The 18,727-nt window shown below is 50.9% G+C and overlaps 1 protein-coding gene across 3 annotated transcripts; it reads right to left on the minus strand.

Annotated features, from left to right (window-relative positions):
- Positions 1-1,641: 1,641 nt before the first annotated feature.
- On the minus strand, positions 1,642-12,253 carry TOB2 (transducer of ERBB2, 2). Of its 3 annotated transcripts, XM_082851028.1 has the most exons (3): positions 11,863-12,253; positions 8,323-8,417; positions 1,642-5,627 (listed from the first exon to the last, which is right to left on the minus strand). In XM_082851028.1, the coding sequence occupies exon 3, from the start codon at positions 5,529-5,531 to the stop codon at positions 4,500-4,502; it is 1,032 nt and encodes a 343-aa protein (XP_082707154.1). In that variant the 5' UTR covers positions 5,532-5,627; positions 8,323-8,417; positions 11,863-12,253; the 3' UTR covers positions 1,642-4,499. The 3 variants fall into 3 exon arrangements, with proteins under 3 accessions (XP_082707154.1, XP_082707153.1, XP_082707155.1); XM_082851027.1 differs by lacking the exon at positions 8,323-8,417; XM_082851029.1 differs by lacking the exon at positions 8,323-8,417 and having other exon boundaries at positions 11,859-12,253.
- Positions 12,254-18,727: the final 6,474 nt, after the last annotated feature.

The following is an 18,727-nucleotide window of genomic DNA, read 5'->3' on the forward strand; positions in this document are numbered from 1 at the left end:
GTATACACCTCTCCTGTAACTGCTGTCCCACCTGTGCTCCCCAGGCAGGCAGTGGGTGCTCATGGAGTGTTTGTGAATAAGTGAGCCTTTTTTCCAAGGAACTCTGAGTCTACCAGAATGTTCTTTCTCTCCTTACCCCCAGGTCTCCCACTGCACCCCTTCAGAGCCAGCAATTGGTGAATAAATGGAGGCAAGAACGTATGAATGAATCATTTCTGTGCCTGAGCCATGGAGAATTTGGAGGTTTGTTCAAACCCGGACTCTCTGTTCTTTCAGCTGGAGGGGCTGGCCGGGAAGGCGATCTCGGCACCTGAGCTGGGCCTCTCCCAGGCCTGTCAGCTCCCTGGCACGTGCACAGGGAGTGGGGATGAGTGAGTGGGTATGGGTGAGTGGGAGTGGGTATGGGCCCCTACTCTAGTAGAACCTGTGCTAGGTGTTTTATTTATATTAACATAAATAGGAATGAGTATGTGAGGGGACCTGGGGCCCACAGGCAATGGGCAACCTGTGCACAGGGACATTGAGACAGGCTGGGCTTCTCCCTGCCAGGGCAGAGGAAAGGGAGAGCTCTGCCAGGGCCTGGGCATCCTGGACTGGGGCCTCTCTCTCCTTGACAGGCTCTGTTGAAGGAAGCGGCCCATGGAGGGGCCAGACATCAAGGGCTCCTGGGACCTTGTGCAGATGTGGGATGTCTGGCCTGAGAGCTTCTAGGCCCAGTTCACACACTTGGGTGGGGAGGGATCGGTGTTGGCCTGTTTGGGGGGTGAGGGGCCTGAGGAAACGCCGGTCCTTTTGATGCCCCAGAAGAGCTGCTTGCCCCCTGCCCCAGCCTGGATGGAGGTGGCATCCCCCAGGCCTGTCACCTCTCCCACACCCAGTGGCAGCCCTCCCCCCACACCCCAGTGGCACTCTTCCATAGCAGTTTCCATGAAAAGGTCATGAAAAGGTCACACATGGGGCAAAATCTCAGCTTCCCCACTTACTAGTTTTATGAATTTTGCAGGTAATCTAACTTGGAGCCCATTTCTCAGTTGTACCATGGAGATAATACCTGTTATCACCAGGTTGTTGTGAGTGTAAAATAAGATTCAACAAATACCTAGCTGACATCTTCAACCCTTGGGCCTTGCGAAGCTGATGTGCATCACTGCTGGGGAGGGGCACCAGGTACCAAGGAAGAGGGAGACGCTGATTTCCTCCCTAGCCCCGGGCTCAGGCAGGCCACGTCAACCCTGAAACAGCTCCAGAATTGCCCAGCCAAGAGAAGGGTCGAGAATCTAAGCACCAGGTTTTTGGATGGAACCTGACCTAGGTAGGCTCTTCTCATCCTTGCCCACTCCTAAGGGTCTAGTGGTCTCTGATGGCCAAATACCAGAAGAGGTGTGTCCTGTTCTCACCACCTGTCAGCAGAGGGAGCGGGGCAGTTCCCAACCTCGTGGAACCTGCTTCCGTGTGGAAAAGGCCCTGTGGGAATGGGCACCCGGAAGTGTCCTGGGCCGAGGGGAGAGGGGGTAAAGGGGCCTGTGACACTGTGCCCACCCAGGGGGCAGGTGAGGATGACTAATCGTTTCGTGAAGTTCACAGGGGCTGGGTCACTCCAACTCTCCCTATCCCAAAAGGGGCCCCAGAAACAAAACAAGCAGGGAGCAAGCAGAAGGTTATTACATATCATGCTTTTAATACAAACTTAAAAAAATCTGGAACAATATAAACTGTACAGATTTGATCAATCTTTTTGTTTTGTTTTTAAACTAAATCTCTAAACACACCAATGTTCCATTCCAAAATATTGCACAACATTCTGAATACAAAACACTTGATTGTATTCCTCCTTCACTAAAGAAAACAAATTCATTACCCTGCTCCCGCGAGCTCCTCTCCATGTTGCCTCAGTGCCCCCCTTCCCATCCCCAGGGGTCAAACTAGAGAATCTACAGCTCACTGCACTGAGAAAAAGACATCATTCTGGACTAAAAGTTTACTTCCTTTACAAGACGATCCACCTTTTGACTTGTTCCTGGGAAAGGGGGGTAGACAGAGAGAGGATGGGGAAAGGGGAGAAATAGGTTTTATTCTCCTCTTTTTTTATTTTAAAGTTTGTTTTTCCTGAAAAAATATCTTTCTCCTCTTAAGAAAAAATCTTGAAAAGAAAAAAATTACCTTTACGTTAGAAATATACATATATTATATATACCTCTTACATTTTACAAATGTAGCAAATTATTCAATACAAACGGACACCAAAAAATGTAAAAAATAAAAAAAAAGTTTTCCTATGAAACCAGGTAAATTAGTGCAGATTTTTGTTTTGTTTTCTTAAAAAAAAAAATAAAGTTGAAGCAAAAATGCCTAGATTTGAGACAGACTGAGGTGGGCCCAAGAGCCCAGCACAGGAGTCATGCTCCTGATCACACATTTTTCTTCGTATTTCAAAAGACACTAAGGGGTTGGTCTCCCCCTCCCTGTATGTGGTGAGGAACAAGCCGCCCAGGGTGTGGTGGGTGCCTGTGTGCATGAGTGGGGGAAGAGGGGCTGGAAGGGGGCATAAGGCAGCATCCAACCTTTCCCAGAGAGCAGCCTGGGCCTGTCACCTGTGCGGGAGCTGAGGGCTCGGGAGAGGGTGGCCCAGACGGGGCTGGCCCCTGAGAAGTCTAGGGGGGACAGACGGTGCCGGGCCAAGGAGCCAGGGCACTGCCCCGCGCGGGGAGGTAGAGCTGGTGCCCACTGCAGGGAGAGGAGGCTGGCAGTGTCCGTCTGGGCCGGATCCGCTGCCACAGCAGTTGCCAACTTGGGGTCACTGGGGAGGAGAGGGTGGGGTGCCAAAGGCTTTGGTGATGGGGGCCCTGATGCTACGTGCCCACTTGCCAAAGCGTCATGGCGTGGAAGCTAGCCCACTAGGGTTGGGTCAAGGTAAATTCTCTCCAGCAGAGGTGGGGAGGGCTCTTCAAGAATCCAGACACAGCACCTGCCGTGGCCAAGCGCCTGTCCAGCCCAGCCTGCTCGAGATCAGCATTGGGCCCGGTGGGCCTGGGTCGGACAGTGAGGGGATGGCAAGAGGTACCAAGAGGTTCTCAAGCAGGCAGGGGAAGAAATGTATTAAAGCAACATCTACAGCCAAAAGACCAAAGTCTCAATTCAAGGCTTTGGACTGCCCACTCCAGGCACTGACCCAAAACTCCCACCTGCCAGGGCGCTCAGGTAAGCGTTTCCCACCCTGGGCTAAGGTCACACAATAGGAGGGTCCGAGTCCAGGGACTTCTCTTAGGTATCAGAGGCTGGGCATTCCCTCAGCCCCTCACTGCTAACCTTTTTTTTTTTTTTTTTTGGTCAAAAACAAACATAAGTGCAGATCCCTCCGCAGTCTGGAAACCAGTTCCTTCTGCAGTGCTTTCCTCTGGAAGCGTCAGGCTCAGCCAGTCTGGCGCCACCACGTGAAGCACCCCACAAAAGGACTGACAACCCACCCCCAGTGCATTCCCCACCCTCACACATAAATAAACACTTGCTGCGACCCAGAATCACACCCAGAGGGGAAGTTTCACATGGCTCGGAATCCTTTAAAACAGGAGAGCAAATCACGCACGCACGCATGCACACGCACACCTACACTCACCCCACCTCCCTACCCAAGAACTCAGGCCCAGGAAAGAAGGGGCTACATGAGAGAGGCCACATGTGCCAATGGCTGGGTCTCCAGGGCCTCGGTGATGGTCTGGGCCAGGTGGGAATGGTGGCATGGGGCCACAGGACAGAGATGAAAGGGACACCAGACAGAGTGCTAACCTCCCTGGAGTCACAGACTTCAGCTCTAGGGGGAGGGTGTCAAGTGGCCAGCTGGCAGCTCCCTAGGGCCCAGGCCTGAGAGGAAGCGGGGGCTGGAGTCAGACCTATCTGGGTGGCAGGGCCCGAGCAGGCCTGCTGAGGTTGGATGGCTCTGAGTGAGAGGACAGCTGGGTGATGAAGACAGTGACACGGGGCAGTCTCTCCCTGTTCTGAGGAGGGCCAGGCCCCAGCCACTGTCTTCCTTCCCTGTGAGCTGGGACACACCAACCCTAAACCAGGCATGCGAAGGAGGGAGGAAGGGAGGAAGGGAGGGAGGGAGGGAGGGAGGGAGGGAGGGAGAGAGGGAGAGAGGGAGGGAGGGAGCAGGGAGCAGCAATTCACATCTGGACCATTCTTAGCACAGGAAGCCACTAATTAAAGATGTTATATAGAAAACTACATGTAAAAAAGAAAAAAAGAAAAAGAAATATAAAACCCAAACCAACCGAATAAATCGGAGGCAGGCAGGAGAGCAGCAGGGGGCTGAGCTAAACACCGTTCAGTGCTTCAGGGGCCCCTCCCACTCCATGCCCGGGCTGGGTCATGTTTCTAGAAGTTAGAGTGAGAAGACTGGAAATCTTTTTGTGTATTTTTCTTTTCCTCTTTTTTTTGGCCTTTCCTTTCCTTTCTCTTTTCTGTGGTCTTGGGTGCTCCTGGCCCCATGGGCAGGTGGGCAGTCAGTTGGCCAGCACGACGGGCTGAAACGGCTGGCTGGGATACTGCATGGTGTTCAGGTTGTAGCTGAGGCCTTCCACGAAGGGCGCCTTCTCCAAGAAGAGGCTGTTGGCGCCACCTCCAAACACCTGGGCCATGTCGAAGCTGCTGCTGTTGCAGGTGCCAGCCCCACCGCCCCCGAAGGGGGCCGGGGTGCCACTGCCCTGGCCATCGGCCCCATCACAGAAGAGGCTGGGAGAGCCACCGCCGTTGTACACGAATTCCTTGGCATTGGGTGAGAGCTGGGACTGAGGGGCTGGGTTGGTGGCGATGAAGTTCAGTGAATGCAGAGACAGAGAGAGGCTCTTCTGCTTCAGCAGGCTGTTGGTGGGAGAGCGGGCCATGCGGGGCTGCTGCTGGGGGATCGGCTGGCCACCTGCCCCGCCCCCCGCCCCCCCACCCGCTGCCCCGCCCCCCTTCTTCATCTTGGTGGAGCCAAACTTGGTGGCTGCGAAGGAGGCGGTGGTAAAAGTGATGGGCTGAGCGGAGCGGGGCATGAAGGTGGGGCTTGGCGACTGGCCAAAGGACGGTGACGGGGAGTTGGACAGGGAGCTGTCCTGGCTGCCGATGGGCACAAACACCTGGGCATCGGGATTGAAGCTGCTCTTGATCTCCTTGTCCAGCTCTGGGGCAACACAGCCCTCGCTGTCATCCAGGTAGAGCACTTTCACAGCCCCCTTCTCACCAATCTGGTAGGACACCTCGAAAGGGTCGATCCAGACACTCAGCTCCTCGGGCACGTTGGCCCGCACATCCTCCACCGCCAGCCCACTCCGCTTGGCGGCCAGCTCCACCACGGGGTCCACTATCTCCCCGATGTGGACACAGCGGAAGCCAGAGCCCTTCAGTGGCTTGTCAGGGTACCAGTGGCCTTCATATTTCTTTTTCAAGAGTCGCTCTAGCTCCTCACCGAACAGGTCTGCCCGGCGCCGGGGCAGCTTGTTGTACAGGTAGGAGATGATGAAGTTCAGCGCCACTTTGATCTCCAGCTGCATCGTCCTTTCCTAGGCAGAGAATCAGCACAGGCACGTGCACAAGCCAAGGACAGTGGTAGGAAATGTAAGGTGGGCAGCCTTGGGCTCCAGGCAACGCTGAAAAATGAGAAAGAAAGGCTTCATGAGTAGATATGCAGAAAGCCAGTGGGCATCGGACAGAAAAGCACCAACTTTGGATCACATAGCCTCAGGGTCCCATTTCTGCTCCACTAGTGACAGGTTTATATGTGTGACTGTGGGCAAGTCACTTTTTTCTGAGCCTTAGTTTCATCAGTAACATGATATTTTAGTCGGCACTTGATAAATATTTTTAAGTACTTCTAAAGAAATAGGGGTACTGTGGTTTCCACTATTTTGAGAATTCAGGTCACTTTATGAGTGACATCAAAAAAAATCGAGCTCCTAAATCAGATGGAGAAGGGAGGGCCCTTGCTAACTTGTCTCTGCAATATCTCGGTGAAGTCCCACTCCCAAACTGTCACAGGCCAAGACAGGAGTTTAAAATCTTTAGTTTCAACCCCTTAAATGGAAAGGGATACAGGTCACTGAACAGGAAGCAGCACTGCCAACTTTTCACGGGAGGCCAGGACTCCAGTCGCATCCAATTTGTTATCCTGAGTTCCCTGGGTGTGCGTGTGCTCTGGCTCACTCTGGGTTTGCAGAGCTGATTCTTTTGCAGAACAGTGTAACCAAGGCGAGCATTTCCATCCAGACAGCCTCCAAGAATGGAGACTGGGGCATGATCCCCAGGAAAAAGTCAAGACCTATCACAATCAGAGGCGTGGACCAACAAGGAAACTACTGACTAGGGGCTGCCCTAGGGAAGCAGAGGAAAGGAGAGGGAAGTGGGCCCTGTAGGGCAACAAAGCCTTAAGAGCAGTACTGGTGTGGCCTGAGGGAAATCTCTATAGTTTCTGGCTAGAGTGTAGGTGATGAGGTGGGCAGAGAGAAGAAATTTTCCATCACCCTACAGCCTCCAGCTGGGGACCCATCATCACTCTGTCTCCCAGGGACTGTCTGACCACCTGTCCTTGGCACCAGACCAGATTCATCACGTGTTTGGAGATCCCTGGAGAGGAGGCAGTCCAACATAAACACTCAGCTTGTTATTTTGGGATTCTCTCACAGCCAGATCCACAGAGGTCAAAAAGGTTTATTCCTGAGGTCTGGGCCAGCCTCATTTCTCAGGAAGATGATCTGTGAGGTCCTGAGAGCCAGTGATCCTAATTGCCTCACCTTCTCCAAAAGGGCAGATCCAGGTTCATGCCATGGGAGAACTGAACTGAAAAGGGCCATCTTTGAGGGCCGACAGAGCCAGAAAATGTTCCTAACCAGACCTCTGGGTGAGAATGTGCTGCTGAGCTCAGCACAGAGACAAGACTGATCCACTATCCGTCAAGGGCATCTTTTGTCCCTGGAGCTGGATTTCGATTAAAATCCCTTCTGGGTCCAGCACACAGTATCCAGGTGCTAATTCTAGGCTTGAGGATCTTGAGCTTTCGGAACACCTGACCCAACTGGCTACGGCCTGGGACCATGGCTCCCCAGGGCGTTTTAAGGACGGACCCCTCAGGCAAAGCTCTCCGCGGTGAGTATCAGAGAAAACGCACTGGGTTAATGTGGAGTATCTGATGACGCTGGCCATGTCTAGCCCCTCCCTCACTTCAGGTCTGAGTAGACAAAGGGTCACGTGGGGCACCAGAAGAAGTGCCACGAGCATGGCCTCTCCTGAGCCCTCCACAGGGAGGCTCAGGATTCAGGTGACTCTTTTCTCCCCATCTATCCCAGCCTCCAATACAGACAATCTCCATGTGTGTTCAGATGTCTATTCCTGGTCACCAAAGATCAATTCCAGGGTCCTTCTAGGTTTAAAGAGAAGGAGAATGATAAAGATAAGGAGCTTTCTGTTTATGAGGATTGGATTCATCACCAGACGCAAAGATAGCTACCAGGACATGGGCCTCCCCTCAAGAACAAAGGCCTATAAGGGCCACAGTGGCCCACTAGACGTGTCCAACACACATGAGACTAAAAAGTTGTAAAGAAAGTTGGCACTGGTTCCCAAGAATGGGCCTGGAGTTAAAGACAGTGTCTTCAAAGTATTTTTGAAAAGTAAAACTTGAACATGACATATGACCCTTCTCCCAAGGAACCACATGGCCTCTTGGCATGCCACGTGGTCCAAAGGGCTCCTGCACCCTGCTATGCCTTCTCAAACTCTGCTGCGTAACTGCCTTCTAAATCACCTCCCCTGAACAGTTCAGCCTCAAAATGGGAGCATTTTAAATGCAGGCCAAAGTCATTGGGAAATAAGCCTCCTACCCCAAAATACAATAGAATCACTGTCATCAGCCCTGCCCAGCTAACCATTTTCTGCAGCATTAGCAACTAAAGCTGCACGCCAGGGGCTTCCCTGGTGGCGCAGTGGTTGAGAATCCGCCTGCCAATGCACGGGATACGGGTTCGAGTCCTGGTCCGGGAAGATCCCACATGCTGCAGAGCAACTAAGCCCGTGCGCCACAACTATCGAGCCTGCGGCTCTAGAGCCCACGAGCCTCAAATACTGAGCCCACGTGCCACAACTACTGAAGCCCGTGAGCCTAGAGCCCGTGCTCCACAACGAGAGAAGCCACCGCAATGAGAAGCCCGGGCACTGCAACGAAGAGTAGCCCCCACTCGCCGCAACTCGAGAAAGCCTGTGCACAGCAACAAAGACCCAACGCAGCCAAAATTAAATAAGTAATAAATAAATAAATTTATTAAAAAAAAAAAGCGGCACACCAATTTATACCTCAGTGATGCTGCTGCACAAATCAGAAGTAGATAATGCCACTTTCACTTCTTCAACTCGAGAACAGGCCAGGCCAGATGGCTGTGGGGTGGAACCTTACAAAAACGACGGACAACCAGAATGAGATTTTCTGCTCTAGCAGCTCAAGCTCTAATTTTGACTTCAAGAAGCTTACGGAACAGAGGATTAAAGCACTGGTGCTGTCTTTAACTAAAGATAGGAGTGACCACTCACATCAGTTTGTTCATTTTTTAAGGCTATTGGACAAATTCTAGAGCTTATATATTAAATATTCATACAATGTGGTAAAATTAGCTTAAAAATAACCACCCTTCAATAAAAGGAACAAGTAGATTCAAGTCAAGCCGCAGGAGAGGACTCAAAGACTTTCTCCAACCCTGACTCAGGCACAAAAGGCCAGAAATGTGGCAAAACGAAAAAAAAAGGCTAAGTGCTTAACAACAGCAAAATCTACCTTTTGTCAACATATTAAAAAGTTGCAAATATGAGAGTAAAATTCTGTCCCCTTTTATTTAGAATCTTATCCTCCTTCATTTGCTTTAATTCCAGCAACAAAGTTCATCCTGGATTCAGATCCCTGTGTTGAGTTTTAAAGGAGTAAGTGCTCAAGAGAATGTCAAAAAAGGGGGAAGAGGGCTTCCGTGGTGGCGCAGTGGTCGAGAGTCCGCCTGCCGATGCAGGGGACGCGGGTTAGTGCCCCGGTCCGGGAAGATCCCACATACTGCGGAGCGGCATGGGCCCGTGAGCCATAGCCGCTGAGCCTGCGCGTCCGGAGCCTGTGCTCCGCAACGGGAGAGGCCACCAACAGTGAGAGGCCCGCGTACGGGGGAGGGGAGAAAGAAGCTGAAAGGAGGCTGCAAGTCAACGATATGGTAAATAGAGACGCCAGAGAACTTCTGACAAAAACTCGAAGGACGGTTTTTAGGAAGAAAAAGTTGTTTTAAAGGGGAAAAGGAGGGATAGTGAGGGAACCCACTGGGCCCCCAAACCCTGAGCACCTGTAAAATATTCAGGCACCTCAAGCCTTAACATCCAAATCATAGACAATCAAGCACTACCAGATTCAAATGAGTGTGGAAAGAGGACTCAGGGTCCTCAATTTTGACAAGGCCAGTAGGTGTCACAGACCGGGTGCTGGGCAGTGGGAGCCCGGCTCTGGCGGGACAGGGGGTGGCCCCACCACACTGGTCTCGGTGGCAGACGGGTGGGTGTGGTTGAAAGGCTACCAGGACTTGTGCCAACTGACTGCACCCCCCCCCAGTGTCCCACACCATCTCCCCAAAACATGGACTGTGCAAGCCCAAGTCTGACTACGAGACTCCTTCCGACTAAGAGGGCCCTTTTGGGAATTCCCTGGCAGTCCAGTGGTTAGGACTCCATGCTCTGACTGCCGAATCCTGGGTTCCATCCCCAGTCGGGAACTAAGATCCTACAAAACCCCGCTGGGCAGCCAAAAAAAAAAAAAAGGGGGGGGGCCCTTTCTAGGCCTCTCCAGCTTCCTCTGAAGCCAGGAAGACTTGACTGAACCCCAACATACACGGGGAGGCCCGGGGCAAAGGTGCACTCTGCGCTCTGGGAATTGTAGTCTTCAGAAACCTCACGCTCAGGTTGGAGCAAACGACCTACTTTCTCTGCACACTACACTTCCCTGCGTACTTTGCGAAGACTCAGCCGGGGAACTACGCATGCCCAGTAAGGGGAGCTGGAGGAGGGTGGGAGAACCCAGGAAAAGTTTCCGATGCACATGCGCGTTGTGGCAGACTGGCGCCCCCCCCCCTCCCCCGCCCACCGCCTAATACATTTTATATAAATTCTACCCATAAGGCCTACTCCCCGTATTGTGTCGCCCACCATATCCATGTCTCGGCTTCCTGAAAAACTGAACTTTTCTTTCTTCCTCTCTCTTCACTGCCTCGCAAGACCGTTGAATTAACAGCTTCTAATGAGTTTTTTCTGGGTGAAGGCGGTAGGCCGGGATAGATAGGAGTCACATCCCTCCCCCTCCCCAAACCCCTGCCACTTAATCTGCATTCCTTGGGCTGGGTGGTTTCCCTTTGGAGTTGCTGTAGGGACGGCGGATTCAAAGAGAAAGAGCCTTTTCACTTTACGCCCAGCGGGCTCCGCTGTAGCACCTCACAACCAGGAATGGAACGGCAGGAATAAACGCAGTTCTCCCGTCCTCTCGGCCAAAGAAATTCCCAGTTTTAAGCTGCGGGGAGGCGCCGGGCGGACAATCAGAAGGCCCGACGCCAGCAGGGCCCAAGCCTCACCCCTCTTCTAATCCAAGTCCGAGTAACCAGACCCGGCTAGGTAATGGGAAAGAGTTCCCGGGCAGGGAAGAAAAAACTGTACATCTGACAACATTTTCTAATACTTAAAAATTGTTTGTGAGTCTCCTTCCGCTGCAAGGCCTGCTCTATTGACCAGACTTACCAGATCCTCGGCAAAGCTCCCCTGCAGGGTGTTAAACCTCCCTAATCCTTCCTCCCACACAAGCTTCTCTCCCCCTCCGCTTAAGAGGGGGATGGGGGCAGGCACCCAAGAAAGCAATAGGGATGTTTTTCTGCGGTTAAATCAAAGATGAGGGACCCACTCCCAGGGTAGGGTGGGCAGGAAGAAGAAAAGAAAGGTTAGATACTGAGCAGACACCAGGGACCCCCCTCGGCTAGCCCACGAGTTGACGCCTACTGTGTGGGGTTCTGGTTCCTCTAGGGGGTGGGAAAGGGCTGCCAGCTGCCCCTCCTCTCTCTGTTCCCTCCTCCTCCCCCTCCCTTTCTGGTCAAGGGCACAGTCCATCCTCTGGACAGGAGCTTAGGAGTAAGGCTCTTCCTCCCAGGCACCTCACCAGGGTCAACCTGAATCCACTCACTGATACTGCTGTAAGGGTACTTTTTTCCGCCCAGTTTCCCCTTAAAACACTAACGTGGATAAAGAGCTAAAGCCAAATGGTAAATTCTGGCTCGGCGGCCAGAGGACAGTCACCACTGACCGGTCCAAAAGGGGGTCCAAAAGTCACCCTCCATCTCTCAGGCTCCATAGGGCCAAAAATAAGCCCTATTAATTATTACCACCCTCCTACCCCGCACACGGGAAAAGCAGAAAAACAAGGCCTGGATCCCCTTCCTTCTTCTGATTTTATTTAATGGTGGTGGGAGTTATGTTTTCGCGGGGAACGAGGAAAATCTAGCGACTCTCTAGGATATGAAGAACGGAGGGAAAAGGGAGGAAATGCACCGCACCCAGGAGGTGGCCACACTTGGAACAGGGAGAGAAAGGGGCTCTGGGATACCCCAGGATGAGAGCAAACGTGAGGGAAAGAAGAGCACAGGGAAAAGGTGGGGTCCAGTGAGGAGGCGGAAGGGGAACGGAAAATGTTGGCCAGGTGCAAGGGGGGGGGGGCGACAGCAACGTGGAGAGTCCACCAAAGCGGAGAGCGGGAGTGGGGCGGGGGTAGGGGAAGGCGTCGGGCCTGTTGGGTCTCGGGGGGGCCCCCCGCCCGCACGCCCCGGACTCACTCACTCGGGTCTCCGCGGCGGCGGGGCGGTGTGCCGGCCGCGGGGCGGCTTCTTCCTCCAGGGTGGTCCTGGGCGCGGGGCGGAGGTTGCTCTCCCTTCCCGGGAGCCGATGTGTCCTTTTCTTCGTTGAGGATGGGGGAGCGAGTGAGGGGAGTATGGGCTATGATCTCAATAATAATTCTTTCAGCTTTTTGGAGGTCGGGCTCAGCGGCGGGGGACAGAGGGCGGGCGGGCCGGCCAGCGGCGACGGCGCGAGGATGGAGGACCGCAGGGTTGCTTGTGTCGCGGGACGGAAGACGGTCCCGGCTGTGGCCGGCGGACGGTCTTGCCCTTCTGGCCCCGCGTCGCCCAAGCCACTCGGTTCTCCCCGCCGACGACCCGCTCCTTCCCGCGCCCCTGCCCGAAGTGAGCAAAGTCAATGAAAAGTTTCACCCTTAGCAACCCTGCGCACGGATCCGGCTTCCCCACCCCTGCGTGATGCGTCCCTCCGCCCTGCAGGGGCGGGGCCGAGCGCCGGGCCGGGACTACTTCCCAGCCGGCTGACTGGAACTCTGTAAAGGTTTCAAACCTGTATCAACGCGGCTTAGCCCGAATATTCCGAGCTCCTGGTGCTTCGTCGGGGGACGCGTAACGTCGAGGGGAGGGCGAGGGGGAAACCTGGGCCCGGGCAGAGCGGGAGGAAGAGGGGGCGAGGAGAGGCTGAACGGCCAGGAAAAGGAGCTGAGCGACACATTAACCTTCCGCTTGCCACCTCTGGCGCCCGTTAACCTCGCGGCGCGGACCGGGCCAGCGCCGGTTCCGCTCAGGCGCGCGAGCTGTGCCCTGCCCGCTCCGGGCGGGGCTCAGCTCCTCTGCGGACGCACCCGTAGTCTCTCCCAGGTCGGCGCCCCCCCCAAGGGGCACCAGAGCCACATGTCTTCTAGTAACAGCCCCCGCCGTTGGGGGTGCCGCCTGCCCGTGCCAGAGACGCCGCGCTTGCGCACCCGACGGTCCCTCGGGCGGCTGACCCAGGTTCGCCGAACCCGGCACCCTCGCGCGCTCGGCACCCCTGGCCCGGGCTATGGCCACGTGGGCCACTCGGCTAGTTTGTGACTGTGCGGGGCGCGGAGTTGGGGATAGGGAGGCCTGTGCCCAGTGAGGTCATAGGCGGACTGGACTGCCAGGTGGTAAAGCCCGGGGCCGCTGGGAGCTTGCGCTTGAAGTCTTCCCATCCCTTCTTCAATCGCCCATTCCCCAACTCTCCCCACCCCCGGTCTTTATTTTCATTCCAGACGGTTCCAGCCCAACAGCCGCCAAACCCACGTGGGATGGCGAGATGCGAAAGTTTCCAGCTACGAACGGTTTGCAGTTTTTTTTTTTCCTTGATCACTTTTTCTGGCAGGGGCAGAGAGCAACGGTAGCGTGCAGGTTTAAATGCGCTTTCTTTGACTGCTGTAGAGAAACGCTGGACTGGAGGGCAAACTCCAAGGGGACAGAAAAGGGGAGGGAGCCTGAGCCCGAGAGTTCCCATCCCCCACACTCTGAGCGCTTCAGCCCCTGGGGCACCTCAAGGGACTACTTGTTTGTGCGTCAGCGAGTTCCAGAGCGTCACACACACGCCTCCTCCGCCTAGCCCCACTCCGCCCCTCCCCTTCTTTTTCCTCCTTTACCTCGTTCTCCTCCCCTTCCCTTCTCCTCCCCTCCCCTCCCCTCCCCTCCTCTCCTCTCCTCTCCTCTCCCCTCCCCTCCCCTAGCGTCGCGAGTTCCAACCGGGCAGCGAGACCCGGCCGACTCAGGGTGCCAGAGTACCGGAGAGCTAAAAATATAACCGGTACGTTAGCAACAGCCTTCCCATTGGTGGGGAAGAGGGAGCGGCAGCATCTGATTGGGTGTTCGATCCAACCTCTAGGACGGGGAAGTGGGGGCCGAGAGCCAAGGAGCCTGGCCCTTGGGGAGAGTACGTCTGCGCATTGGGGCATTGTAAGGGATGCTGGTATTTGTAGTCATTTAGTAGAGGCAGCTGTGGAAATAGGTGGGTTTGAATCCCAGTTCCAACACCAACTGTTTTATCTTGATTTAATGGCAACAAATCTCTTTACATCATCAAACCTGTTTTCTCATCCTTAAAATGGAGATCGTGCGAGGATTAAATATGATACTGTATGTAAAGCCTGTCTCAAATAGGTACTATCCTTAATTTAAAGGTCACCGTTCTGGCCAAATTGCATCCTACTGGGAAACCTTACAAGACAGGATGAGAAAGGTGAGAGTGAGTTGAAACGAATTCTTCTAGGGTATCACAGGAAGGAGGGATGGAGTCCATATAAGTAGATAAAGGGTATACATTTCCTACCGTTCACTGCAGGCTGTGGGAGAGCGGAGTGAATCCCTGGAAGGAAGGTGTTGAATTTTTGCGCGTTTCTGTATTTATTCGAATCTCCCCTGCAGTGCTGAAAACACACCAGCCTTGAGGAATATCACTGAAACAAAACTGAGAAATCCAGCTTCCTTGGTAAATGGGATCCCTGGGTAAAGGATTAGCATATAAATAGGAAAAAATAAAATAGAGGGGAAAAAGGCAATCACCATTCTTAACTGCTGATGTCTCCATTTATCATTGTGAGGAGGACGTTTTTTCTCTCCCCAACGTGTGATTTCATCTTGCCAGGGCTTAATTGTGAGCTGAATTCCTACTCAAGCATTTCAGAGTCCCCTCCCATTTGGAATTATCATACGTTGACAGGCATACGCTTTGTTATCAAAATGGTGAGCTTCAGGAGTAAGCGTGTGCTTGGGGAGAGGGTGGAGGCAGCTCCCCTGTCTGAGAGTAAGCAAGTTATGCCAGATGTTTTGTTGTGACAAGTCAGGCTAGTCATAATTAGCCCCAGTTAACTCTCAGGGGTGAGTCACACTCTCATATACACAGGTTGGGGTGAGAAATTTTGTAATTTCTTTTAAGTTATCCAAGAAAATAGCTCCTCAGTTTGATTCTTCAGATCCACTCCTCCAACTGGGCAGGAGCAAAGACAGCCACAACAGAAATTAGCTTTGGAGAAGAGTGATTGGATGGATGCCAAGGGCAAATGATTTGCTATGTACTGACCTGATGTGAGTGAATTCTAGTAAACAGGTAAGTGAACGAACCTGTCTTTGGCTAAGACACTAAAACTACCGTGTTCAAAGAAAGTATCATTGTAGCCTTGGTGGTGGCAGAGAGGCCACTTGGGGATAGAGTTGATAAGGAACTGAATAACTGGGAAAAGATGGGAACTGGAGTCCTTTTTTTTTTAAGGCAGGAAAATTCCAACCAAGGCAAAGAATCTTTCACCTTTATGTCCTTGCTTCAAACTATAAAGAGCTACAGGTCAAAATATAGTGACATACAATCTCTTGGAAATGTAGTCAGTTGAATTTGATTCCCTGGGAAGTTAATTTTCTTAATTTAGAAGCTGCTAATTGGCAGGCCAAGGTCCACATCTGGTGGATGTATTGCCTTGGCATATACTGACACATTAAAATTTCAAAAATGAGCTGACAGGGACTTCCCTGGTGGTCCAGTGGTTAAGACTTCACCTTTCAATGCAGGGTGTGTGTGTTCTATCCCTGGTGGGGGAGCTAAGATCCCACAAGGCTCGGGGCCAAAAAACCAAAACATAAAAAAGAAACCAGAAGCAATATTGTAACAAGTTCAATAAAGACTTTAAAAATGGTACCCATCCAAAAAAAAAAAAAAAAAAGAATTGACAACACTTAAAAATTGGGAGATTGCACAAAAGTATCTTAATTTGCCACTTGTCCTGAATTCAAAAGATCTGTTAACACTGGGTATTCAAGCTGGCAATTGTCTGGACTTGAACAGCAACTGTCTTCTTTAGACAGGGCCTGTGCTCTCTGGTTCCAAGGTCCCTACCACTCCCTATTGTCCCACAGACACTGAGGCCCAGTGCCACATACCGTTGATCATCATGCTTTTTTTTTTTTTCTTGGCGGCAATGCTTGGCATGCGGGATCTTAGTTCCCTAACCAGGGGTGGAACCCGTGACCCCTGCAATGGAAGGGCAGAGTCTTAACCACTGGGCCACCAGGGAAATCCCACGCCTCCCTTTTAATCACTTATATTACTCACCCAGACTCCTGAATTTGTGACCCCTTTTTCTGTTTTTTTTTTTAGAGCAGAATAAATTGAAAATACTGTACACACAGTAAATGTTTCATGAAATTTTTCTGCTATACATATGTACTAGGCATGAGAGACTGTTGTGGGGTATGGTGCATCTGGAAGCATTCATGAGATGTTAGGAGCTTAGAAGGAAAAGGTACAGACTTGGCTGGATGATGTGACAGTGGTGGAGTGGTATTTCAAACAAAGGAAATAGAGAGCCAAGAAGATGGGCTGTGTGTGAGGAATCCCCTTCAGCTGCCTAATCAACAGCAGAGAATGAATAGAGGAAAACCTGAGGGGTAGGGAAGAGAGGGAACCATATGGAGGATCTTCAATGCTAGAACTTAAATGTTTATCTATGAAGTAAAGCCTCACTGTAAAAGAGCTACCATTTATGATGTAAAGCCTTCCCAGTAAGGGTCAGGCACTTACGAGGTCACATTTAATTCTTACAACCCAAAGAGGGAGGCATTAATATCCTTATTTAATAGATGAGAAAAAAAAAAAAGCACCGAAAACCTCCCTAAAGGTCAATAGCAGATTAGAATTCAAATACAGGACCGAAAATAAAGCCCACACATTTCTCTTTATACTTTTTTTTTTTTTTTGGAGCAAGAGCACATGAAAAGTGCAATGTTTAAAGGAGATTAAATTACCATATATGTACAGAGTATATCTGAGAAGCTGGAAGACACCCATCCTTTTTAGATCCTAGAAATGAATGTATCAAACCCTGAATACTTAATAGTAATAATCATAAACCCAGGAAATGGAACCACTTTCTTAGACAGACTATGATGAGTTCAGTTATTTCAACTAGACCTGTGTAGGTAGTGCTTATTTCAACAATGGAGAAAAGCAATAATTTTTAAGCCCATTCTGATTTTTTGTGGCCATACACAGTTGGCTGAGATCATTCTAATTCTTTTCACAGAACTATATACTATTCGAGGTTAAAATTCAGCTTGTAAGCAATGTTTTCCCAATAGAGAATTCAGTATTATCATTATTCTAATTTTTAAAACTGAAAAGGACTTATTCTAAAGTCCAAGGTAGACGATAACTAAGGATTTGAACTTGAATGCTGTTTATCTAAGAAGTTTTTAACTTATTCGTTGTATTGTATCATTCTCTTGGCCTCAGAGAGCAAACAAATGGAGAATGGGATTATAAAATTAGGTGACAGAGGAACGGAGTTCAGCAGAATTCACCAGACTGAGGTTGAACTTGTCCTGTTGTTGATCAGTGTGGAAATCCTACTGGGCATTAAATTTTAAGCTCCTTTGCAAGAACTTTTAGAGGCATACGCACTAAGACTCACAGAGCACAGTTAAGGTGGTGTTTTGCTGAAAGTAAGGAGTAGCTTTTCAAACATCTGGAGATGCAAGATGTTATGTAGACCAAAGTGGTTAATAAACAAATGTTTCTTTTGGCGGGACCACACCATGCGGCATGTGGGATCTTAGTTCAACCACCAGGGATTGAACCTGTGCCCCCTGCATTGGAAGCACAGAGTCTGAACCACTGCCAGGGAAGTCCCAATAAACAAATTTTAGAAACTGATTTGTTTAGCAAAACAAAACATTTTGACTTCTATTACACATTAAAACTAAAGTTACTATAGAATCAAATGACAGATTCTAGTTATAATCTGAAAATTATCTGGTTTCTGCAACTCGTTTGATATACCATAACCCTCACCTGATGCTTTAGAACTGCTCAGAGCTCCCCAAACATATCACCCCATTCAAACTGTTTCTCCCACACAAATATCTTTATCTGCAGACCCTACCCCCTTTGCCTGTAGGTTCCAACATGGCCTTCAAAGCCCAGTTTATTATCCGGTTTCTATGACTTCAGTTATTCATTCAATACTGAGAACCTGCTACCTGCTGGGCAGAACAGACTTGCCTCCTGCCATCATGGAACACAGCCTAGTAGATGACAGTCAATATTACCAAATGCTATAAACAAAATGCTTATGGTGCTATGTGGGCGTATAACAAGAGGAACTTAGATTGGGGTTTGGATGAGGCATCTTTTAGGAAATACTTAGCTAAGGTCTGAAGAATGAGTAGGAGTTAGCTGAGCAGAAGGGAAGCAGAGCTTTAGAGGTAAAAAACAGGTAAAAAGCACTGCGGCAGGAGGGAAAACGGCAGTTTGAGGAACTGAAAGGAGCCCTCATGGCAGCCCTATGGCTGTGGCCTTCCCCTAGCCTTCCCGAGGTACCCCATGCGAGGCCCAGAACCCTTCCTTTGTGTGTCCCCTGTGTTACACTGAGCTATTTCTGGCAAGCTCAATTATTAAATTCCTTAAAGGCAGAGATTATCTTAATTCTATTTTGGACACTCAATACATTACAAATAACCAAGTTTTATTGATCCAAGGTAAAACCCTGATAGGAAATCAGAAGGCTCTCATCTCAACTTGGACCTGCCACTGAGTTGCAGGGTAACACTGGGCCAGGCCCCTAGAATCTGCAGGACGCACAACCTTTTTCAAATTCATGGTGTCAAAGACCTTCTTGACTGGAAGTCTCCAATTATGAATGTGGCTCCTCAGGTTAACTTGCTTATTGCCTCTAGCAGACAAAAAGTACAGGTAGTTGAGTTAGGGTAAAGGATGCGTCTGAATTTGAATTTACTTAAACCAACCTCCCATATCCTTTTTTTTTTTCTGGTGGGGGGGCTGCACTGAGAGGTGTGTGTGATCTTAGTTCCCTGACCAG

Source organism: Leucopleurus acutus (assembly GCF_964270905.1).
Source record: "Leucopleurus acutus genome assembly, chromosome: 11".
Taxonomy (NCBI): Eukaryota; Metazoa; Chordata; class Mammalia; order Artiodactyla; family Delphinidae; genus Leucopleurus; species Leucopleurus acutus.

Bases quoted from the DNA above. Each gene is read 5' to 3' on its own strand.
- TOB2 (XM_082851027.1), bottom strand. From the start codon at position 5,531: ATGCAGCTGGAGATCAAAGTGGCGCTGAACTTCATCATCTCCTACCTG.